Consider the following 25,532-nt stretch of genomic DNA (forward strand, 5'->3'; position numbering starts at 1 on the left):
TAAGCATCAACCCTATTGCTGTAGATCTGGAGTCACATGGAGGACAGACTGGGTCAGGATCAGAGATTTCCTTCCCTAAAGGGCATCAGTGAACCAAATTAGTTTTTGCAACAATCAATAATGGCATTGATACCATTATTGAGATTAGCTTCATATCCCAAATTTATTTTATGAATTAATTTCCATCAGCTGCTGTGATGGTATTTGAACCTGTATCCCCAGAGCATTAGACTGGACCTTTGGATTGCTAGTGCAGTGACTTTACCACCACAAATTGGGTAATTGCCTAAAAATTCAGTGATACTGACAGCTTCCCAGAGAAAAGTAGTTCTATCATTGCAGAAAAGATGCATGAACCAGCTGAGTATGGAAATGTTATAGTTTTGTGGTCACCATTTCTGATACTAGCTTTTTATTTCAGATTTATTTAATTAACTGGATTTAAATTGCCCCCAGCTGTCTTGCTGGAATTTGATCATTTGTCCAAACTACTGGATTAGTAGTCTACTAACACAGTCACTATGCTACTGCATCTGTTTAAATACAAAAACTGATTATATATGAACAGAAGTTTGATGACCTTAAGAATTAGATTGGATCCAAGACATTGGGTGTCTGTAAACATCGCAACCGAGCCCAACTATGTCCTTAGTCGATGTTCACATATGTACTTGTGACAGGCCTCACTAGATTGTGACAAGCAGAGACATCATAATTCTCCAGCTGTTTCAATGGCTGCGATAAATCCGCCAGGACCAAATCTGGAATTGAACCTGGAACTTTTCTCCACACTACCACACGGTGTGTTTACCCTTGTAGAATTAAGTGATCTATTTCAACCATTTTTGATTCTCAGTTGACCATAAAGAGTTTTAAAAAAAATGAATAAAACATAAACAGAGAGCAGAAAGGTTATTATGGCTGTATGCTCGACATGCCTATCTTTTATCCTCATCAGTGATCCAACATCATGGTACCAGAAGAAATAAAAGCTGAGTGGATGTTAGCACTTGAATGAAAGTGACCTGTAACATATGAATCTGAACTTGGTGGAGAGCAGAAATTTGTCAGTTTGATAAACGGATATCAATATATCGGATATAGCCACATTTGGTGGAAATCATTCAGCTTGCAAATCTGTATACTTTTAACTTTTCTATTGAAATTTTTACAATCCATCCTTTCAGACACAATCAGCATTTAAATCAAGGCTTTCTCCAATTTTGTTTCCTACTAACAAACAATAATTTTGTGATTACTATAATTTTAAATCATAGATTTTTGTCTCATAAAAGATATTTTTGGGCTGTGCTGTCATGGATGCAAAATGGCTTTTTCTTTCCTGCTCTCCTTATAAAGGCACTGATTAATGCTGGGGTCCAATTCCAAAGGTATGGGCAGTTTTTGATATATGAATTACGTTCTTTTGGATAGTGTACAAGCCCTGCATACCTATCAGCCATTTGATTATGAGTGTCACATTGGAATCTTGAAACAGTCCTGACAGCTGTGCATGCACTTCCAACGAGAGTCGCTAGTTGGCGACATGGTGTAGTGCCCTGGCTCAATTATCCCCTCACTAACCCAGAAGTATTACAACCTTATTGCTGCCTTGGCTGCGATGAACTGTCTCAGCAATGATGTCAAAGGGTTATGGTACAGGTGTCCAAAGTAGAATTAGAGATAAGGTAAATCAGATAGAAGGTGACAGGAGTCTAAACTTCCCCTGCTATTAAACATCAAATCAGTTTCCTAGTATACACCAACAATACCCAATCTTAGCTCTTCGCCAGCACCAATACCTCCCTGCTTGTTGTGCAATCTGACAACATTATATCATGAATAAACCAAGGCTTCTTTGAGTGTAAGCATCCTGTTTGTCTTCCAACAGAAACAGTGGATCCAAGCCTTCAATTTCTTCTCCCATCCCAATGTTCTCTCAGATTGAATCTAATGGAGGATTTTTTCAGTGTCCTCTTTGAATCTGAATTGAACTTCAAACCCCTTCATTTGGTCCAGCGCCAAGAGTGACTAGTTGCACCCATGTCATAGCGCCACCTTCTGTCTCCTACAAAATGCTCATCCAATGTCTTCATTACATCAAGGCTTGGTTTCCCTAATGCTGGCTTCCTGTGACTAATTTTAGCATCCATGTTTTGCTGCCCATATTCTATTATGTACAGTATTAGGAGATACATTACTTCGTTTAGCTATCAAATTTCTCCAAGTGATTTCTATCCCCTCTTTCATACATTCACAAAATCCTTGTCCTCATTTGCAAATCCTTTCACTGCATTGCTGCACCCTACCTCTGCTATCTTCAGCATGAAGGCAAGGCCTGCATTTTTTTATACCTTTTGAATCTCTTTATCTTGAATTTGATTTGATTTATTATTGTCACATGTACTAGTATACAGTGAACATTATTGTTTCTTGCGCGCTATACAGACAAAGCATACCATAGACAAGGAAATGAGAGAGTGCAGAATGTAGTGTTACAGTCATAGCTAGGGTGTAGAGAAAGATCAACTTAATGCAAGGTAAGTCCATTCAAAAGTCTGATGGCAGCAGGGAAGAAGCTGTTCTTGAGTCGGTTGGTATGTGACCTCAGACTTTTGTATCTTTTTCCCGACAGAAGAAGTTGGAAGAGGGAATGTCCAGGGTGCGTGGGGTCTTTAATTACGCTGGCTGCTTTGCCGAGACAGCGGGAAGTATAGGCAGTCAATGGATGGGAGGCTGATTTGCGTGATAGATTGGGCTATGTTCATGTCTTTTTGTAGTTTCTTGCGATCTTGGACAGAGCAGGAGCCATACCAAGCTGTGATATGACCAGAAAGAATGCTTTCTATGGTGCATCTATAAAAGCTGGTGAGAGCCGCAGTGGACATGCCAAATTTCCTTCGTGTTCAGAGAAAGTAGAGGCCTTGGTGAGCTTTCTTAACTATAGTGTCAGCATGGGGGGAACCAGGACAGGTTGTTGGTGATCTGGACACCTAAAACCGTGAAGCTCGTGACCATTTCTACTTCGTCCCTGTTGATGTAGAGAGGGGCTTGTTCTCCACTATGCTTCCTGAAGTCGATGACAATCTCCTTCGTTTTGTTCACATTGAGGGAGAGATTATTGTCGCCGTACCAGTTCACCAGATTCTTTATCTCATTCCTGTACTCTATTTCATGATTGTCTGAGATCCGACCCACTACGGTGGTGTCATCAACAAACTTGAAAACTGAGTTGGACGGGAATTTGGCCACACATTCATAGGTGTATAAGGAGTATAGTAGGGGGCTGAGAACACAGCCTTGTGGGGTACCGGTGTTGAGGGTGGGCTATATCTCAATCCATTTTCAGTAGCTTCCTCAAAACTTAAGCCCTCGTCCACCTCCCATAATTAATTTTCTAATGCTTCCTGGTGTTCAAATCCAAATGGGTTGCCAAGCTTGGGTTTGAGAAGCCTGTTTAGAGATAAGTTTTGAAGTTCTAGAAAATAATCGGGCGGCAGAGTGATTAGCACTGCTGCCTCAGTACCAGGGACCCAGGTTCAATTCTGGCCTCGGGTCACTGTCTGTGTGGAGTTTGCATGTTCTCCCTGTATCTGCATGGGTTTCCTCCGGGTACTCTGGTTTCCTCCCACACTCCAAAGATGTGCAGTTTAGGTTGATTGGCCATGCTAAATTGCCCCTTAGTGTTAGGGGGGCTAGCAGGGTAAATAGATAGGGTAAAGAGGATAGGGCCTGAGTGGGATTGTGGTCAGTGCAGACTCGATGGGCCAAATGGCCACCTGCACTGTAGAGATTCTATGAAAATAATATATAGTACAATTAAATGTTCTTTACAACACAAAGGAAGTGGAGGGAGGCAAATGGTGCATTTGTAGTTTACAAGGAAGAAGGCAAAGACAGACAACTCAAAGGGCCAAATAGCCTCTTTCTGCACTGTAGGGATTCTATGATTCTAACTGTAATGGCTATAGTACTATCAATAAGATAAAGAAAAACAAATTAGAGATGAGTGAAGGATTTCCTATCATGTTTGAAGTTTGTAACTTGCCCAGGAGTACAAAAATGTGTTGGGAGGCTCACCAGATATTGAAGCAGTTTTAAAGTCTTGGTCAGACCTTGGAGGAGTGTGTAGTTAGGAGATATGAAAATATGCTTACAAAATGGCAGTCAAGATTGGGCAGGGGAACAGCCCTTCCAAGAACTTAATTTATCTTACAGGAGTGTGACTGGGTGAGTTCATGGTTTGTTTTAATTTTGTGTAGGCATGTGAAAGCTGACCATACAATTTCACTTAATAAAATGCAACAAATTCACTGAGTTTGGTACAAGCTTATAGTGACTAGGATTATATATTATTCCTATGCTCATAATCAAAGGAAGGGAGAGCTGCTGAAGGAAATTAAACCTGTAGAAAGCTCAGTCACTTGGGATATGTAGCCAGGTTTAGAGAATCTTCATACCATTATCAGTGTGGTTTTGTAACGTCTGCATCCAGTAAAACTAGAATTCCTGGCGAGCCATTTTCTAGTTTAAATACTTGGGCCTTGATTTTAAGTATGCAAGTTGGGTTTTGAGTGAACTAAAATCTCATCCTTGGGTTCGAAAGTTAAAAAAAAATCAAACTTCCATTATGAATCGCAAAGAAGGCAGGCAAATGAGAATGGAAAGAAATCTGAGAGTAGAAAAGACGTAACAAATTAACAAAAGACCCTCTTTTGGAATTATAGTGAGGAAAAGTTGAATCACATTTTGAAAAAAAAAAAGAAAAATTGAAATTAAGTAAGAAGACATTGAAACCAGATTCTGTACCTGTAAATTTCTGGATATTGCAAATTCAATCCCATCTCTCCTAGGTTTTTTTAAGTCTCTGCATCTCCCTGTGACTTTAAATGTTATACTAAAGATGACTATACCCTTTCAATATTCAAATCTGGATAAACCCATGTTATTAAATTGAAATGTTTAATTGAAGACATGGATTGTTTTTTAAAAAAGTCTTTTGAATTTAACAACCTACCTTCACAACAGAGTCCTTTGTCTTGTCAGCTTTCCCTGCCCTTCCTGAAAGTGCTGACTCTCTTTGGGGCTGCCCTCAAGTACCTCCTCTTGTGGGAATCTTTATGGTGAGTTTCAGCAGGTTTCTCCACTGTGTGAGCATCCACTATGGGGTTTGATCCTGTTTTTATTGGATATTCATGCAGATGTGAATACATACTCACTTTCCAGATAGAGTCACAGGTTAGTAGTCAGTAGCAGAAATACTGGCTGATTTTCCTGAGCGCGGCCCCTGCCACACTGAACCCTTTTTAATCCCATGGCACTAACACTAATTGTATTGCCCGTACACATGCCTTGGCTAAACTTTACTAAATGCAGACCATGAATTGAGCAAGAGGCTTTTTGGTCTACATGGCTTTGACCAATTTTGAATAGTATTTTCTCCCACTAAGCACAAATGAGATTCATTCTGTTCTGTTGCGACGGGATGAAGAATAAACAGCTGATTACTCTTGTTTTTTCTCATTTCATTTTGATGGTTGGGGTGAAGTGGGGAGGCGAAGGTGTAATATTAACTACACATGGATTTTAAAAAAAACGTTTATTTGTCCAGTTGGTTTTCTTTGGTTTAGTTTAAAGTAGAACTTGAGTTTACAGTTCAGTTAATTGATGAAACAGACCTACCTATTGCAGTGGGAGTACTACTTGTTTTAAGCCTGCAATTGTGGTAACTAATCTGCCCCCCACTAAAAAACATTCAGCTGCAGGAAATGGCTGAATTGAAGGAACAACGTGGAAACATTGCTGCTGTTTTCATTCTAGGCTCAACACAAGAATATATTACACCCATGTTGAGCAGGTGGTTTACAAAGGCTGAAAGATTCACCGGTTCATCAAACCCAGTAATAACATTGATCCCTTAAGTAATGTTATCTTGTATTAAACAGTGTTTCACTGAGAAGTTCAATAGTTTTACACAAAAATCCTTGACCCCCCCCCATAATTATACTTTTGCTTTTGTGTATGGGGGAGGAGTTTTAAACTGTCACGAAGGACAAGATGGTAAAATAGTAGGATAGTAAATAATAAAATTGGCAAAATAGTAATATGTTAGCGCATTGTGGATAATTTTACTAATGGTTTTTTCCATCTTGTGAGTTTTAAATTTAATTTACTGAACTGTGGATTGACTGAGAAATTTGACCCTGATTATTATTAGATGGTGGGTAGGGGGAGGGAGGGGAATTCATGGTATGCTTTCCATCAATGTTTAAAACCCATGCTTCATCCCTCTGAACCTTGTGTATTTCACCAGTGGTGGCAAACTGCTTCACTTTTGAATTTTTCTAAACTCCTTTCCAGTTTTCCTCTCCTGCTACTTCTATCACCACTTTTGAAAATGTTCATGAACAGAAAAATCCAAAAATCTTTAACTGAGCTTTAGGTCTTCTCTCAATAAATGTGCAGTCATAGTAATTTCCATATCACATGGTCTCAATCTACAATCACCCCAGCTTTATTAACTGTAAATCGTTGAAAATTACTACATTATGTCGTCTCAGTGTAAGTAGCTTGGATGTAATCAGAAATGGGGGAGGTAAACAGTCCAACATGAGACAATATATAACTCATTCTCCCTCTTTTCTGATTCTTGTGCTGCTTCTCCTGGTCTGAAATTTTAGCAACATCATCAATGCATGATCACACTTCACCTTCCAGCATCCTGTATATTTTATAAGCCTGTCCTTTCTCATTCATATTTTCTGTACCAATTACACAGCATACATGACTACATCTGAAAGCAAATAGTGGGAGGATCAGTCTCCAGGTGGAGCACCAATATACAATGCAGAAGTCTAATAGAAACTACTTTTTATGCACTGATGTGATGCTGCTTACCCCAATTAGCAAGCAAATTCACTCCCACATATTCCCATAGTCATATAATTTTGACAGTATAATGTTTGAGGGTGTCCATTCTCAGTGGAGAATATCATCTAGTAGTGGTAGAGTAGTGGTACTCCTGGTATCAGTGGTACTAGACTGCCTATGCATCCTTCACTAGGACTTGAAGGTTTGTGACTTGGAAGCATTAGCTGGATGGAGTTAAATTCAGAAACACCTTTTGTCAGTCTCAACACTATCATATTTTCATATAAAACCTTATACTATAAAACTTTACTAGTTTTGTTGTATTGAACTTTTTGAGGTTTATGATCTTAGAATGTAACTCTGGAATGAGAAAAGAATATTTAACCCATCAAGATTGGCCTCTTTCATGTCCTTATATGATTATTCTACCACCACAACTATTGATTCCCTACATTAAGGAACAATAACTTTCTTCTATTTGCTAAAATCTTCAAAACTGCTTCTCAACAGATATGCATTTAGACATGAATTACTTTCTTTGGACGCTTGTTCTATATGTCTTCTATCCTCTGTTATGGAAATTTTCTAATCTTTAATCTTTATTTAGTCTCATTAAACCTTTATTTAGTGTCATAAAGTGTTTTATAACTTATCATGATTTTAGTAGCTATTATAAAATACATTTGTGGGAACTGGTGGATACTGTCTCACTGCCTTTTCCTACTAAGTAACTGGAAGAAATTTTCTATTTGTTGCTGCTCTGTGGTTTGTAACCTTCCATCTAAGTTGTGTAAGTGCACAGCTATGCAGCAATCTTCAATGTACTATGCAGTGCAATAAACAGGTTGCTCAGAGAAACATTAGATGGAACATTGGTAGCTAGTAGACATTTTAATTCGAGCAGCTCAATTTCAACGACAAAGAATAGCATTTTTATAGATCAAACAAATCTCTTCTAATTGATTCAATTTCTCCAGAATTTTCACATCACGTACTAGGGGAAGTCGGTTAGCTCTGTTGGCTAGACGGCTGGTTCATGATGCAGAACAACATCAACACACGGGTTCAGTTTCCATACTGGCTGAGGTCATTCATGAAAGCCCGCCTTCTCAACCTTGCTGTACACTGGAGGTGTGGTGATCCTCAGGTTAAATCATCACCAGTCAGCTCTCCCCCTCAAAGGGGAGAGCAGCCTATGGCCATCTGGGACTATAGCGACTTTACGTTTACTAGCTCTTCTTAGAACCTACCTCTTTCGCCAAGCTTTTGATCACCTGCCCGAATAGCTCCTTTTGTGAGTTGATGTCACATTTTATCTGACAATGCTGCTGTAAGACACAATGGGACTTCTTAAGTACCTTAAAGGTGCAAAATAAGTGCATGTTGTTGTATTGCATGAAATTTGAGCCTTCTGTAATGCCCTCCCTATAATACCAGGGTAAGGCCCTAGAATTTTATCCTCATGCACTTATTCAAAAATTATTCCTTTGTATAAATGATGTCAATGAAAACTATACTTACATTATTTTTTCAGCTCTTGCAGTGTTAATTTTCCACCCATTGCAGCAGCTATTTCAGCCTTTTATCAGCGAAGGCTTCTGCTCCACTAAAAGTACACATGCTGATAATGCTTTATAAACAATAATGGCAGTTTGGTAAAGAGGCTGAGATTGACTGTTACACCTGAACTCTCATTGAGAGGTCAACAGTAATGAGGTACAAAAAATAAATTTTACTTCTACCCTTGCAGCCTAACGCTCGCTGAGTGCTGCTGCATGCTTGGCCAGTATTAACTTAAAGATTGGTGCATTCTTTCTTGGCGAATCTGGTTTTTCTTTGAGGCCAGCAAAACTGCTCTCTAGTGTCTTATCTGGGACAAAATATTGGTGACGCTTGGTCAGGCAATTGAATATATGTTATGAGGGTTGACCTTTCTACTTCCTTGGAGATTGGGAAAGAAGGAGAAAGGACATTGACTGTTCATTTCCCCCCATTAAGTTGTCTTATTAATAGTTGAGTTAAAAAATTTCTGAAACAGTCCTACTTGTCAAAGAATGACGAGCAGTTACAGCTGCAATAGGAGTGGGAACAACTTGGTGTTTAACTCTTGAGATATAGAACAGTAGCCTATCCTAACTTACTTGACCAGCACCTCAAAACTGGAACTGCTTAACTCTCTCATTCTTCACTTCATCATAGTCTGAAGTTACTACTTCCTGATTTTGTTCGCCTTTTTCCACTCTTTTCAACATTGGTAGAATATTGCACTGTGAGCAAAAGTGTCAAAGTCGATTGTCCTGCCAGACAGGAAATACTTTTCAAGAATAATTTTAGTTTGAAAGGCCTCTTAGAAAGATAAGAAAAGGAGTAGGCCATTTACTCCTCGAGTCTGTTCCATCACTTCATGAGATCATGGCTGATCTGTTTCCTAACTCCATCTATGTGCTTTGGCTGCATGATCCCTTAATACCCTTGGCTGCCAAAAATAAATCATTCTTCGCTTTAAATTGATTAATTGAGTTTGCATCTTCTGTCTTTTTGTGGGAAAGAATTCCACACTTTTACGACCTTTTATGTGAGAAACTAACTTAGTGTGATGAACTCTTGAATATTCTGAATATGATTTTAAAGTTATGTCCTCTTGTCCTAGACTCATCTACAAGTGGCAAAGATTTCTGTCAACACCATCAATTCCTTTCAAAAAAACCTCAATCAAATATCCCTTAACCTTCTATATTCCAGGCAGTACAAGCCTAATTTGTGTAATCTCATAATTTAACAGTTGAAACCTTAATGATATTCTGATGAATCTGTGCTACAGACCAGTATAATCTTTCGAAGATGCAGTGCCCAGAACTGTTCAAGGTACTCCAGATGTGCCTTTGTACAGGTGCAGCAAAGCATAGAGCCATAGAGGTTTACAGCATGGAAGCAGGCCCTTCGGCCCAACTTATTCATGTTGCCTTTTTTTTAAACCCCTAAGGTAGTCCCAATTGCCCGCATTTGGCCCATTTTACCCATGTAACTGTCTAAATGCTTTTTAAAAGACAAAATTGTACCCACCTCTACTACTACCTCTGGCAGCTTGTTCCAGACACTCACCACCCTCTGGACTCTCTTGTATCTCTCCCCTCTCACCTTAAACCTATGCCCTCTAGTTTTAGACTCCCCTACCTTTGGGAAAAGAAATTGACTATCTACCTTGTCTATGCCCCTCATTATTTTATAGACCTCTATAAGGTCACCCCTCAGCCTCCTACACTGCAAAGAAAAAAGTCCCAGTCTATTCAGCCTCTCCTTATAACTCAATCCATCAAGTCCCGGTAGCATCCAAGTAAATCTTTTCTGCAATCTTTCTAGTTTAGTAATATTCTTTCTATAATAGGGTGACCAGAATTGCACACAGTATTCCAAGTGTGGCCTTACCAATGTCTTGTACAACTTCAATAAGACGTCCCAACTTCTGTATTCAATGTTCTGACCAATGAAAACAAGCATGCTGAATGCCTTCTTCACCACTCTGTCCACCTGTGACTCCACTTTCAAGGAGCTATGAACCTGTACCCCTAGATCTCTTTGTTCTGTAACTCTCCCGAACGCCCTACCATTAACTGAGTAAGTCCTGCCCTGGTTCAATCTACCAAAATGCATCACCTCGCATTTGTCTAAATTAATCTCCACCTGGCATTCGTCAGCCCACGAGCCCAATTGATCAAGATCCCATTGCAATCCGAGATAACCTTCTTCACTGTCCACTATGCCACCAATCTTGATGTCATCTGCAAACTTACTAACCATGTCTCCTATATTCTCATCCAAATTATTAATATAAATGACAAATAATAATGGACTCAGCACTGATCCCTGAGGCACGCCGCTGTCACAGGCCTCCAGTTTGAAAAACAACCCTCTACAACCACCCTCTGTTCTGTCATCCAGCCAATTTTGTATCCATTTAGCTACCTCAAGCTGGATCCCGTGAGATTTAACCTTATGCAACAACCTACCATGCGGTACCTTGTCAAAGGCCTTGCTAAAGTCCATGTAGACAGCATCAACTGCACTGCCCTCATCTACCTCCTTGGTTACCCCTTCAAAAAACTCAATCATCCTTTCCTTTATATTCTAGTCTTCCAGATATAAAGACTAACTTTCCATTAGCCTTTTACATCCTTTTTTTGTTTCTGACTATATTTTAGTGACTTGTGCACCTTGAACCCTCCACTGTTCCTAGCTTTTCACCATTTCAAAAATACTCGGATATGTCTACTTTTGAACCAAAATGGATAACCTCACACTTACCTCCATTGAAATCCATCTGCCATGTTTTTCCTCCACTAAGTCAAATCAATATTTCTGTAATTTTATTCTCTTGTCTATTGTGCTTACAATGCCACCTACATCAGCAAACCTGGATATGTGGCTCACTGTTATCTAAATCATCAATAATTTTAGTCAATAGCTGAGGCCCCAACACAGATTCTGTGGAATAGCACTAGTCATTTCCTTCTAATTGCAATACATTTGCCATATCCCTTCTCATATCTTCTACCATCTAACCAATCGATTAACCAGGTTGATAATTTGCCTTCAATTTCATGAGTTTCAATTTGAGGTAAAAGTCTTGTAAGTGGAACCTATTCCAATGCCTCTGCATTCCATCTAAGCTACAGCCATACATATTCCCCTGTATATTACTTTAGTTACTTCCTCAAAAATTCAATTAAGTTCTTTAGACTTGACCAACCATTACAAATCCCTGTTGGCCCTCTCTAAATAGCTGATATTTATTTGTGTAAAGTGACTTTGTCCTTCATTATAGATTCTCTCCATTTTTGTTACACATTGTATTTCATACATAATCATACAAAGCACGTTCCATTTTGGACAGTGTCTCATTACAGTTCAATATTGAAGTAATAGTACAGTCACAGGTTCTTACTAATCCACTGTACTATAAATTATTGATTCTCAGCTTCACTGGTTTATAGCTGAGCAAGTCAGATTTTGTTTTACTGCATTTTTGCCGGTGTTTTTGTGAAGTGTATTTTCCAATTTTCCATGAAAACTGAAAACCAGTGGGTTTGCTGATTAGTTAATAAAACAAGTAGAAAGCAGGTTCCTTTGGGTCTAACTGGTAGAACATTGGATAAATTCCGGCAGTGGAAATAAAGATGACCAACCATGACTGCACATTCCAGCATTTTTTGTTTTATCATTGGAATTTTTTTCAATCTCGGTGCAAGTGGATTCTGGAGTCAAGACTTCTAGAAACAAATACAACTCTTCAACCACACTTGTAGGGTGAAATTCTTCTTTATGAAAAAATACAAAATAATGCTTTGAAAATGTGGCTTTGAATTGAAGTGATTGAGGTGATTTTGTTTGTGGGTCATTAATTACAGAGCATTTCCCCATTCTTAATGTAAAATTTCAGGGTGTTTTGTTGGGAAAATAGAGACAGAGGCTTAATTTCTATTTTTTAATCCTGTGACTCCACGGAGTATGCACCTAGCAAAGACTAAGGTGATAGATCTTTCCTCAGTCTGATGTGTTAAAATTTGAGTGTTGGGGAATGTGTACCTCGATCCCAAGAGCTAACAGAGTGAGATGTACCTCATAGTCTGTACAGTTTGCTTCAATTTTGGCACCAAATCTCAAACCATGAAGGAAAGCAGTTATTGGGCCAGCAGGCAGTGCTGTTTTGAAAATGAAAGATTGTCATTGCAACTTAAGTTGAATATTCTTATTTTCCAGTATGCGAGTGGCCTCACTTTTGGGAGCATATTTACCAAATTAGTACTTGTTCATAATTTAACTGCTAACATTGCTCTGTAAATGTTTCCACAGGACAGAACCCTCAGCGAAGCCAATCACATGACTCGATGAATTCTCCAGACCATCGAGATTCCCCGTTGCCACGGAGAGGGCCATCACCAGCTGAAAATGCAGTAGCACCTCCCAGGAGGGATAAGTTACCACCTTCCTTTCAGATGCCTGGTCGGCCACCATATGGTGAAATTCCACATGGAATTCCACCTCCAGGTCTTCTTCCTCCTCCAATGTCACTTGCTCTCAACTCTGGATACATACCACCACTTCAGGTGCAGCCAGGGCCGCTGCCCCCACCAGGTGCATTCTTAGCCCGACCTGGCCCTCCAGGATCTATTGTACCTCCGTTGCCACCAGGACTCCCTCCTCACTTGGTTGTGCCACCTCCTGGTGCTGTTCCACCTGCGCCTCACATTAACCCAGCCTTCTTTATACCCCCAAACGCCGGCTTGCCTCCTCCAATTGATAATAGAGGACTCCCAATGCCACCAACGGATATCTATGGCAGACCATCACCATCTCAGTACAACAGAGAGGAATTCAAGCGTGGAAGGTATGAATAGAGCATTATTAAGTTCTGTCCAGCGGAGCTACATTATATTTTAACTACTTTTCTAGCTCAATTAGTAAACAGAGATGGCAATGAACTTTATAGACAAAGATCCACCCAGGTTTGCACACTTCTATACTGATTTGCTTGATCATTAGAATTGTGATTGAAGGGAATGATAAGCAAGTGTTCTGATTCCTGTCCAGGGACACTTATTGGATCATTTGGATATGTGTGCGGATAAGATTGGCTTGGCTGTGGCGTGAGCTGCAGGACTAATTTTGGGGATTGATGAGATTTGCATATAAAAAGCAGGCCTTGTTGTCTGACAAAGGAACAGGGTGGGTTAGATTCTAAACCACATAAATATGTGCCAGATTCCCAATTCATGTGACCAATACCACAGGGGATTAGTTCTTGTACTTTGAGACATGTTCCTCCCACTGCAGATTTCACTGCCTAACTACATGCTGCTTTTCGTTCTCTCTTTACATGCTGCGGTTTACAGTTTGTACACAGTGAGTGAAAGGGGCAAAATCTCCAAGGATTATTTTGTATTTTCTCCAAAATGAATTAATTTAATTAATGTCCATGAGTACTGGTTATGGAAGTCCCATTGTATTGATATTGAGGGTAGTGGGAGAAAAATGTGGAGGTATTGCTTCTAATGTTCCAATCATAGAATCCCTACAGTGCTGAAGGAGGCCATTTGAGTCTGCACCAACCACAATCCCACCCAGGCCCTGTTCCTGTAACCCCACATTTTTACCCTGCTAATCCTCCCGACACTACGGTCAATTTAACAATTCAACCTGACCCGCACATCTTTGGACTGTGGGGGAGGAAACCGGTGCACCCAGAGGAAACCCACGCAGACACGGAGAGAATGCGCAAACTCCACACAGATAGTGACCCAAGGCCGGAATTGAACCCAGGTCTCTGTGCCACCGTGCCGCCCATCCTCCTTAAATACGGGAGTGGTCCCAGAGGACTGAAGAATGGCTAATATTACACCTTTTGTTCAAAACAGGGTGTAAGGATAAGCCCAAAACCTACAGGCTGGTCACTTTAACCTCAGCAATGAGAAAGCTTTTAGAAATGATCATTTGGGAGAAAATTAACGACCAGTTGGACAAATGGAGATTAATTAAGGAAAACCAGCACAGATTTGTTAAAGGCAAATTATGTTTAATTGACTTTATTGAGTTTTTTTGATGAAATAATAGATGGTTGATGGGGGCAATGTGGTTGATGTAGTGTATATGCTCTTCCAAAAGATGGTTGATAAAGTGCGATATAACATACTTGCCAGCGAAGTTGAAGCCTATGGAATAAAAGGGACAGTGGCAGCATGAATACAAAGTTGGCTGAGCAACAGGAGAGAGTCATGGCGAACAGTTGTTTTTTGTACTGGAGAGAGATATACAGTGGTGTTCCCAATGGGTTGGAACGAGGATTGCTGCTTTTCTTAATATGTTAATGATCTAGACTGGGGTCTACAGGATACAATTTCAAAATATGCTGATGAAAAAACTTGGAAATATTGTGAACTGTGAGGAGGTTTATTATAAACTTCAAGAAGAGACAAGCTGGTGAACTAGGTGGACAAACGGCAAAGAGAATTTAATGCTTACAAGTGTGAAGTTATTCATTTTGATAGGAAAAGTTAAGAGAGAAAATGTAAAATAGAGTACTTTTATGATGGCCATGAAAGGCACAGGGGATTGTCAGTAGATCTCCCTGTTGGCTTTGTGGAGTTCAAACTCCCTTATTAAGCCAGAGAGGCTCGCCCAATGGGAAATGAGCAGCGGGTGGAGGGAATTTATAACCCGCTGCTTCAACCTGGACCAGTAGTCTGTAGGTCCTTGGGTATTGACTTGCTGTAAGCTGCGGAGCGGCTTTTTCTTGTGTTATTAGAGGGTTTTTGGTGATGGAAGACTGGCCTTGGCGGGATTATTACATTGGCGACGAAGAGTAAAAACAATTTTTTTTCTCTCCGGGCAACCTCCGTAGTCAAGAACAAGCAACTGTTTTCTGGTAAGAAAAATAAGTTATGCCTCTCTCCAGGAAACTTGAACCCTATGATACCAGAGGGGAAGACTGGCCCAATATACAGAGCACATGCGTTACTTCTTTCATGCTTATAACATCGAAGGAGAGAAAATAAGCAAGAAGTAATTTTGTTGATGGCATGTGGGACCCTAACATTCAGCATGATAAAAAGTCTGACCTACCCAGACGCCCGACTCAAAAACTTTTAATGAGCTGGTAGACTTGGTGAAAAACCACAATGAAAAGCCATTGAAATAGTTCTATTGCTGGAAAATGCAGAAAAAGGGATTCAGGAGCTACAGGGAGCGTCAGGCAGCAATGTCCTCCAGTTAGGATGAGTGGCTTCATGTTATCAGTCCTTAATGGAGAGTGCTTTTGTAAATAAGATGTGAGAAACATTGGAGCTCTATTAACACCACCAAGCAGTCAAGGAAAGGCAGTGATGGCCCCAAAAATATGAGGGAATATATTCCAGAGGGGTAAGGATATCAGACAATGGACTATTGTAAGCAATACCAAAGGGCACAGCCAAAGTGAAAATATAGGGACAGGCAAGATGCATGCTGTTGAGTGAAGAAGCCAAGGCCATTGCCTGACTGTACCATCAGGTAAAGCCACTTCCAGGAACAGGGACCTTACAACTGAATTGCATCATCATGTCAAAGGTAGCTTCATAGAAACTCTACAATGCAGAAGGAGGCCATTCGGCCCATCGAGTCTGCATCGACAACAATTCCCACCCCAAGCCCTATCCCCATGACCCCACACATTTATCCCCCTAATCCCTCTAACCTACACATCCCAGGACACTATCGGCAAATTAACATGGCCAATCTACCGAACCCGCACATCTTTGGACTGTGGTAGGAAACCGGAGCACCCGGAGGAAACCCACACAGACACAGGGAGAATGTGCAAACTCCACACAGACAGTGACCTAAGCCGGGAATCGAACCCAGGTCCCTGGAGCTGTGAAGCAACAGTGCTAACCACTTTGCCGCCCACTATGCTTAGCACCATAGCTTAGAAGGCACAGAGGCCAGACTAGCCACCTTTACAAATAGAAGGCACCACAATGGCCCCGTTGAATTATAGGCAGCAATCAGCTCATCTCCCATTCATTGTTGTATGGGGGCAAGGACCAAGCCTTATGGGGAGAGATTGGCTCCAGCAGATCAGGCTGAACAGGATGGAGATGTTCAGGTTAGGTATGGGGGGACTGTACAAAGTTATGAATAGATACCCTTCAGTTTTCCAAGAAGGACTGAGAAAAATAAAAGGGGTCAAAGCCAAGATCTACACCGCTCCTGATGCTACACCTGATTATTTCAGAGCAAGAGCAGTCCCATACTCCCTGTTGGAGAAGGTGGAAACTGAACCTTGAAAGATTAGCCAAAAGGCCTGTGCAATTTGCAGAATGGGCTGCGCTGTAGTCTGTGTTGTTAAGCCAGACAAGTTGTTCCGTCTCTTTGGGGACTATAAACTAACAGTCAGTCAGGTTTCTAAACTTGATAGGTACTCCATACCTTGAAGACTTGTATGCTAAGTTAGCAGGTGGCCAGATGTTCTCCACGCTGGACATGAGCCATGTCCATCTTCAGCTTGAATTGAATGAGTCTACCCGAAAATATATGACAATCAACACACAAAAGGGACTACACGATTATACTTACTTATCTTTCGGGGTCTTGTCAGCACGTGCCATATTCCAATGAGTTATGTAGAACATACTCTCAGGGCTACCCAGAATGGCGGTGTATTTGGATGATGTCCTGCTCACCGGGGCTTTGGAACAAGAGCACCTGACAAACTTGGAAAAGGCGTTGCAGTGAATCTCATGAGCCAGAGTATGCTTGAAGAGGGAAAAATGCATCTTTCAAGCAACTGAAGTGACCTACTTAGACTATCAGGTAGATGGCAAAGTTTCAAATTGAGAGAGTTTGGTTGCTGTATTTGGTGTGAAAAACTTCCATCAATATGTCTATGGCAAACGTTTTGTATTAGTTACTGACCACAAACACTTATTGGAGCATTGCCCTGGAACCTGAATAGCCAACACTGAGATGCTGAGTCGCCTCCCGTGGCCCACAAGCCGGACTCCTCCACCAGCATTAGAAGAGGTCATGATGACCCGAAATTCTTTGGAGACTCTGCTGGTGTCCGCAAGGCAAACTAAGGCCTGGACAAAAAAGGATCCAATCTTGTCTAAAATGAAGCATTTGATCCTAAATGGTGAATTCCGAGGATAACCCTCAGAAGAAATGGCTAAGAAAGACAAGCTCAGTGTTGAGGACAGTAATTATCCCTTGTCCAGGGTGGCGTCCGATACTAATGGAGCTAGATAACTGATTGAAATGATTTATTATTGTCACATATATTGGGATACAGTGATAAGTACTGTTTCTTGTGAGCTATACAGACAAAACATACCGTCCTTAGACTAAATAGGGGAGAAGGAAAGGATATAGTGTTACAGTTACCGATAGGGTGAAGAGAAAGATCAGTTCAATATATGATAGGACCATTCAAAAGTCTGATGGCAGCAAGGGAAGAAGCCATTCTTGAGTCAGTAATGAGTTAAGTAATGGCCACCCTGGAGTGTCAAAAAAGAAAATGCTAGATGGAGCTACGTCTGGTGGCCCTGCCTCAACTTGAAGTGGTGGGCCTTATGCCAAGAGAATCAAAAATTCCCTCCCTCAGCCTCCCTACATCCATGGGAGTGGTCTGGTAGGCCATGGGTATGCGTGCATGTGGACCTTGCTGGGCCCTTTATGGGTTCCATGTTTTTAATCATTATAGATGCACACTCCAAGTGGTTGGAGGTACACTGCATGGGCTCCACGACCTCTCATGCTATGATAGAAAAATTACGACGCACTCTCTGAAAACGAAGGTCCCCATTCAGTTCACACTGCCAGACCCAGCCCCGCCTTCAGACTGCAGACCAACCTCCAAGCGGCGGAAAGAACCTTCTCATGGCGGGGGGAGAAACGGATCTAACGGGGAGAGGGATGTTATGATGGCCACAAAGGGCTCATGGGATCGTCAATAGATCTCCCTATGGGCTTCGTGGGGTAGGAACTCCCTTTTTGAGCGAGCGGAGGCTTGCCCAATGGGAAAATGAGCGGGGTGGGTAGGTGTGGGGGGTGGTTAAAACCCATTGCTTCGACCCAGACCAGTATTCCGTAGGTTCCTGGGTATTGACTTGCATGCTGTAAGCAGCCGGTGCAGCTCTTATGTTATCTTTAAAGGGCTTTTGATAATGGAACACTGGCCTTGGCGGAATTATTACAAGTGCAAAGTTAAAGAGGGTGCAGGAGCAGAGGAACCTCGGGACATCTGTGCACAAGTCACTGAAGGTAGCCAGGCAGGCTTAGAAAGTGGTTAATGAGGCGAATGGGATCCTGTATTTTATAAATAGAGGCACAGAGTACAAAAGCAAGGAAGTTAATATGAACCTTTATAAAACCCTGGTTTGACCTCAGCTGAAGTATTGTGTCCAGTTCTGGGCACTGCATTTTAAGAAGGATGTCAAGGCTTTCGAAATAGTACAGAAAAGATTTGCATGAATGGTTCCAGGGTTGAAGGATTTCAGATACCAAGATAAATTGAAGAAACTGGTTTTCCTCAGTGGACAGAAGGTTGAAAGGAGATGATGGAGGTGCTCAAAATCATGAGAGGTCTGTACAGTGAGAGACTGTTCCCACTGGCAAAGGGTCAAGAAATGGAGATCTAAGGTGATTGGCAAGGAATCGATGGTGACATGAAGAAATACTTTTTATGTGGCTTTTCTTGTGCACTTCGGAGGATACATTATTTTTCCCGATTAATGGAATGCTCTGTTATTCAGGAAGATCCAGAGATAATTTGGCTGGAGGTTTTAAAGCTGCATGATTTTATTGCTGTAAATGAGCACATGCTGAGATCATATTTGCTCTTAGACACTTCTTGAAGTCAATGTTACTGGGGGAGTTTATTTTTCTCTTGTACTTTGCCGTGGGCGGCACGGTGGCACAGTGGTTAACACTGCTGCCTCATAACGCCTGGGACCTGGGTTCAATTCCAGGCTTGGCTCACTGTCTGTGCGGAGTCTGCACATTTCCCCCATGTCTGCGTGGGTTTCCTCTGGGTGCTCCAGTTTCCTCCCACACTCCGAAAGACGTGCTGGTTAGGTGCATTGGCAATGCTAAATTCTCCCTTGGTGTACCTGAACAGGTGCCAGAGTGTGGCGACTAGGGGATTTTCACAGTAACTTCATTACAGTTAATGTAAGCCTACGTGTGATACTAATAATTAAACTTTAAACTTTTGTTAATATTGTTGGAGTAAACTCAAAATTAAAAGATACAAGATAGTTACCTGGCACAAAATGGACTCTGTGAAAAGACATTAAGATGTGCTGACTTAGGCACAGACATTGCACAATGAGTTAAATCCTGTTAGTGTCTAATTACTACAGGAAATAAATCAGACCTTGAGGCCCAGATGATCACCATAGCTTAAGATAAGGCAGAACTAAAACAATGAGTTTTGTTAACAAGATCAGTCATTGAAAGAGGGGCATAAATGTAAAACGATGTGATAACTGCTAATGTCCGTACTTGTCTACTCTCCAAAATGTATAACGATGTGATAACTGCTAATGTTCCTACTTGTCTACTCTCCGAAATGTATAACGATGTGATAACTGCTCATGTCTGTACTTGGCCGCTATTTGAAAATGTATAAAAGAAGTTCAGCTGCCATTTTAAAGTTGAGAAGGTGACTGCGTGCACTGCGGAGAGCCCAGCGCTTCTCCCAAAGCTTTGTCCGATAAACTGCATGTTGAATCTTTAAATCTGACTCTGAGTGGTGATTTTCCCACAACAAATTGGCGTAGTCGGCAGGATCTCACTGCTGGTGAGTTGATCGGTTGGCCTCGATCAGTGAACTGGAGTAGAGATTATTGAACCTGTGGGAGTCAGACTGAGCCAACAATGCAGTTAAAAATGGGTGAAAATTAGGGGAATTTATGGGACTATCGGATAGAAACAGGAATTGATTGCTTGTGCTGATCGACTAAGGACAAGGAAGTGCCTGTCTCAAACGTGCAGCCTTAGACCGGTTGTTAAGAGGGGAAATCCCCCACGCAAAGGTCGGGATCCTGAAGTGGGCGTAGAGGCACCAAGGCACTTAGGATCGTGAAGCACAAGTGATAAAGGTCATTTAGCATCAAACTCTGTAGTGGCGAACAAACGCAGAGTTTGCCACCTGTTTGCATAAAAGTTAGTGTAGTTTGTGTACTTGTCTGTCTCGTTGTAAAGCGGTGCGGTAAGGAGCTGATCACCCTGACCTACAGCCAGACTCCGGTGGAGGAAACACATTGCCGAGGAGGTAATCGTGGCCGTGAGTATAAATAGAAACCCCAATGGTGGAGAAAACATATTGCTGAGGAGGTAATCGTGGCTGGGGCGTAGAAGTCTGCAAGATGGCAGGTAGAGAAAGTAAGTGGGGACCTGTGGGTTCCCTTATTGATAAATATATGACAGACAGACACTCGTTGATTAAGAAGATGCAAAGGGATGGCTGGGATGTTTCTCAGACCTTAGAACAACAGAGAAAGTGGGTAGATGGGGAAAAGAGAGACTAAACAAAAAAAGCAGGGGTATTATTAGTCCATCAATTAGCTGGACTAATTGAACAAGTAGTCGCCTCCACTAAAAAGTGGAACGAAGATAAGGATAAAATTAAAAAATTAGAATCCAGAGTAAGGGAATTGGAGAAAAGGAATCGAGTATTAGAGGAGAATCAATGGGGAGGGGAAACTGTTCCTCTGTCCCCTTGTGAGTCCACACAACAGGGACCAACCGCCCCTCCAGAGGAAGGGGAAGCTCTAGAACACAACTTGGCACCAGTAACCCGAGGGGGAACGGACGCGCAGTCAAAAGCAAATTACAAACTATTCACCCCGGGCGAAAGACAGCAGATAATGGCCTCCCTGGGTAAACTACAACTTAGAAACGCAAATACGAAATTTTGGGAAGAATTAGATACGGTTTGGGTAGGACACCAACTGCACTTAAGGGACATACACCAATTGGTTAGGGCCGCATGTCCAGCGGATAAATGGAGGCAGGTAGCCGGAGGGCCCGCCATTCCCCCGGCACAAGACTACAGTGGGGGACGTTTGACACACGTAGTAGCCCTAACAGCAGAAATAGATGCCCAACAGGCACTCTTCGCCCTGTTTAAAACGGAAGTCCAGAAAGTTTTAGGAAATGCCCCGAACAATTGGAGTAAAATCACAACGACCAAGCAACAAAAGGGGGAAGGGGCTTCTGAATATGGGGAACGATTGTTCCAAGTATACCAGGAATGCTCAGGGCAAGGAAACCCCACTCGTGGGGATCGAGCCTTTATCCAGGCTTTCAAGGATGGGCTCTCCAGCGCCCACCAGACCATCTTAAAAATGGGAGTGATCATGTCCCAGGATTATGATGAACTGGTGGAATGGGCTAGCGGCGTACACGGAGTGGGGGAGGAGAAATCTCAGACAAAGATAAAACAGGAAAGAGTAGCTGCCAACAGTAGCGGGAGCGGAACTAAGCCCAAACTGACCTGTCACAATTGCGGCCGACAAGGGCACTTTGCAAAGGAGTGCCGGATCCCAAGGAAAGGAAATAAATTTGGAAACAGTGGGAGACATTGTAATTATTGTAATAAAAATGGACACACGGAAGCAATATGTTGGGGCAAACATGGGAGACCCCCGCCCCGATCCATGTCCACAGCAGAATTGGAGGAACTAAGGAACCTCCGAGATCAGCAAGACTGACGGCCTGCAGCCCCCATTCATAAGGGTAAAAAGGAGGGAAGGATCTATGTGTCTGCACTAGTAGGGGGCAGGCGATGTGAGATGCTGGTGGACACAGGAGCATCCATATCTGTCACCGACCTTCCTCTACCCACTACAAGTAGGATGATTTATCTAACAGGGATAGGAGGGAACAAAACACCCGCCTACCTGAGCGAGACCACGTGAGTAGAAATAAATAATTTGTATATACCTGAGAGATTCTATGTATGTAAAAATAACGAGGGTACAATAATGGGAAATGATTTAATGAAGGAGTATGAAATTTTGATTGACCGTGGGAAGGGAGAGCTAATCTGGCCGAAACAGGACGGCCGGAAAACCGGAATGGGAAAACTCACGAGTCACCTCGAGACTATCAAGGTGGCCACAGCCACCACCAGGGATTGGCGACTAGAAAAAAAGGGGTTTGGAGCCATCTGTGCCTCCGTCCCCGGAGTATGGGCCGAAACGAAATTAGACACTGGCCTAACCAAAACTGACCCGATAAAGGTGCCTGAACCGGAGCATAAGCCCCAGCGACAATACCCGATAAAACCGGAAACAAAGGCAGCTGTAGTAGAAATAGTTAAAGGGTTAGTGGAGAAAGGAATCCTGAGGGAAACTACGAGTACCACTAACTCCCCTACCTGGCCAGTGAGCAAACCCGACGGAAGCGACAGGCTCACGATAGACTACACCGGCCTCAATAAAGTCACGTCCAAATTGCACCCCATTGTAGCAAGCCCCTCGACAATCCTGAATGGATTGTCACCGGAGCATAAATCTTTACCGTATTAGCTATAGCCAATGGATTCTGGTCCCTACCCTTGGATCCCAAATCCCAAGACAAATTCGCATTTACGGTGAGAGACAAACAGTACACTTGGACTTGCCTACCGCAGGGATTCCACAATAGTCCCGCCATCTTCCATCGAGTAATGAGTGACATCCTGAAAAGGGTAGAACTACCAGAGGGTAGCACGATTCTACAATACGTGGATGATATATTATTAGCCTCAGAATCTAAGTCGGGACATCAGGGAGCACTATATCTAGTGTTGAATGAACTGAAAACCACAGGGTTAAAGGTGAGCCCCAAAAAGGCACAAATCGGGAAAGCGCAAGTCCTGTACCTAGGACACTTAATATCACAAGGGCTTAAAAAGATGCTGAAAGAAGGCAATATAACAAATGCCGCGGCCAGTCACTGTAAGAGGAGTCAGGAAGGTGCTGGGACTGTTTAATTATAGCCGAAGTTTTATCCCGGAATTCGCAAAATTGGCAGAGCCTATACAGAGGCTAGTTAAAGGGGGAAAACCAGCTTTAAACTCCATAGAATGGGGACCTGAGCAAGAAGAGGCCTAGAATAAGTTAAAGGCAGAACTGATATCAGCCCCCGGACTGGGACTACCAGATTCCAATAAAGATTTCCACATACACTGTAATAATGAAGGGGGGTTCTATTCTGCAGTAGTAACGCAAGATCATGGCGATAAACGGTGACCCATAGGTTACTATTCAACAGCAGAAGGGCCAGTAGTAACCGGACTGCCAAGGTGCATGGCCACCTTGGATTGCGCTGCCTGGGCCGTAAAGGTTAGCGAACCGATAATAATGACAGGGAACATAATCCTCCACACCAAACACACCTTGGTGGAAATGCTGAATACAGGAAAGTTAAGGTCTGTCTCGAACATGAGAAGGGCTAAGTGGGAAGCCACCCTCCTACCTCCCAGCAAATCAGTTATAATAGTAAGAGACACAGGAGATAACCTAGCAGAAGGAATTTTGGATGCAGGAGAACCACATAACTGTGGAGACGTAGATATGGATATAGACGAAGGTAGAGTAAAGGATGTACCTTTAGCAACAGCGGAAGAGACCCACTTTGAAGATGGCTCACGTAAATACGTGGAAGGATCACCCTGGACAGGGTGGGCAGTAGTAAATGGAAACGGTAAAGTCAGAAAGAATTGACGGAGGTCTATCCGCGCAGGTGGCGGAACTAGTGGCACTCACAAAGGCACTAGAATTGTCCGAAGGAAAAACGGTAAATATATATACCGATAGTAGGTACGCATTCGGCGTAATACACGATTATATGACGGCATGGGGTAGAAGGGGGTTTGTAACTACGGGAGAAACTCCTATTAAACACCAACAAAGGATCGAGGCATTCCTAAAGGCCAGCGAGAGACCCCGAGAAGCGGCAGTAATAAAAATTAAAGTACACCAGAAGGAACCAGAAAGGAATAACCCCGATTGGTTAAATTACAAACGGAACCAAGCCGCAGATAGAGCAGCGCAATTAGCATTAGAACAGGAGGCAGTTGGCGAGCTGCCAATAGCAGTAACAGGCCAGACAGGAGACGAAATAGATATTCAGGACTTATATGAAGATACCTCGGAAGAAGAAAAGGGTAAGTGGGGAGCACAAGGAGCGAGCAGAGGGACTGATAATGTTTGGAGACGCAATGACAAGGTAATGGCGCTGGAGTGCATACAAAACACCCTCTTGGAACTACATCATGGACTCTCACATGCGGGAAGAGAGGCCATAGCAACTAGTATAGGAAAAGAATGGTGGTGGAAAGGAATGGGGAGGGACATGGCCCGACATTGTCACCGATGCGTGACATGCGCGCAATACAACCCCGGTCGACCTATAAAAATTAAGATGGGACACCAGCCCCGACCAAAGGGACCCTGGGAACATCTGCAAATAGATTTCACAGGGCCACTACCACAATCCCATGGCAAAACCTATTGTCTGGTTATTATAGACCAGTTTACCAGGTGGGTAGAAGCATTCCCTACCAGGAATTGTACTGCTACCACGGTGGCTAGAATATTGGCGGAGGAGGTAATCCCTAGATGGGGAATACCCATACAAATTGATTCAGATCAAGGGACGCACTTCACCGGAAAGGTGGTAAAAACAGTGTGCCAACTGATGGGAATAAAACAAAAATTCCACATCCCTTACCACCCGCAGAGTTCTGGAATGGTGGAACGCATGAACAGAACCCTTAAGAATGCCCTGGTCAAGGCCATGCGAATGTCAGGAAATACGTGGACAGAAGTATTGCCTACTATATTAATGAGGTTAAGAGCCACCACAAACCGGACAACCAGATTAACCCCTTATGAACTAATGACAGCAAGGGCAATGCAATTATCAGAAAACATCATAACAGGTGGGGCCGATGTAGGCCCATTAAAAGACAAAATTAAATGATATGTTTTGGAACTAAGCGCCCAACTAAAAGGAATGCGTAAATTAGTAAGGGATAATCAGGAAGAAAGAGACGCACAGAGAGAGTTTGAAATGCTCCCTGACGTCCCAACAGCGGGAAGTCGCGTCATGGTAAAAACATTACCTGAAAAACCAGG

The 25,532-nt window shown here is 42.4% G+C and overlaps 1 protein-coding gene across 2 annotated transcripts in view; it reads left to right on the forward strand.

Moving 5' to 3' along the window:
• Positions 1–25,532, forward strand: part of LOC144498823 (cleavage and polyadenylation specificity factor subunit 7-like) — an 82,263-nt gene that overhangs the window by 42,773 nt on the left and 13,958 nt on the right. For both annotated transcript variants that reach the window (XM_078220543.1, XM_078220544.1), the window contains exon 5: positions 12,721–13,255. In XM_078220543.1, coding sequence (XP_078076669.1) covers positions 12,721–13,255 — 535 coding nt within the window. The remainder of the gene's footprint in view (positions 1–12,720; positions 13,256–25,532) is intronic.

Source organism: Mustelus asterias, chromosome 9, assembly GCF_964213995.1.
Source record: "Mustelus asterias chromosome 9, sMusAst1.hap1.1, whole genome shotgun sequence".
Lineage (NCBI taxonomy): Eukaryota > Metazoa > Chordata > Chondrichthyes > Carcharhiniformes > Triakidae > Mustelus > Mustelus asterias.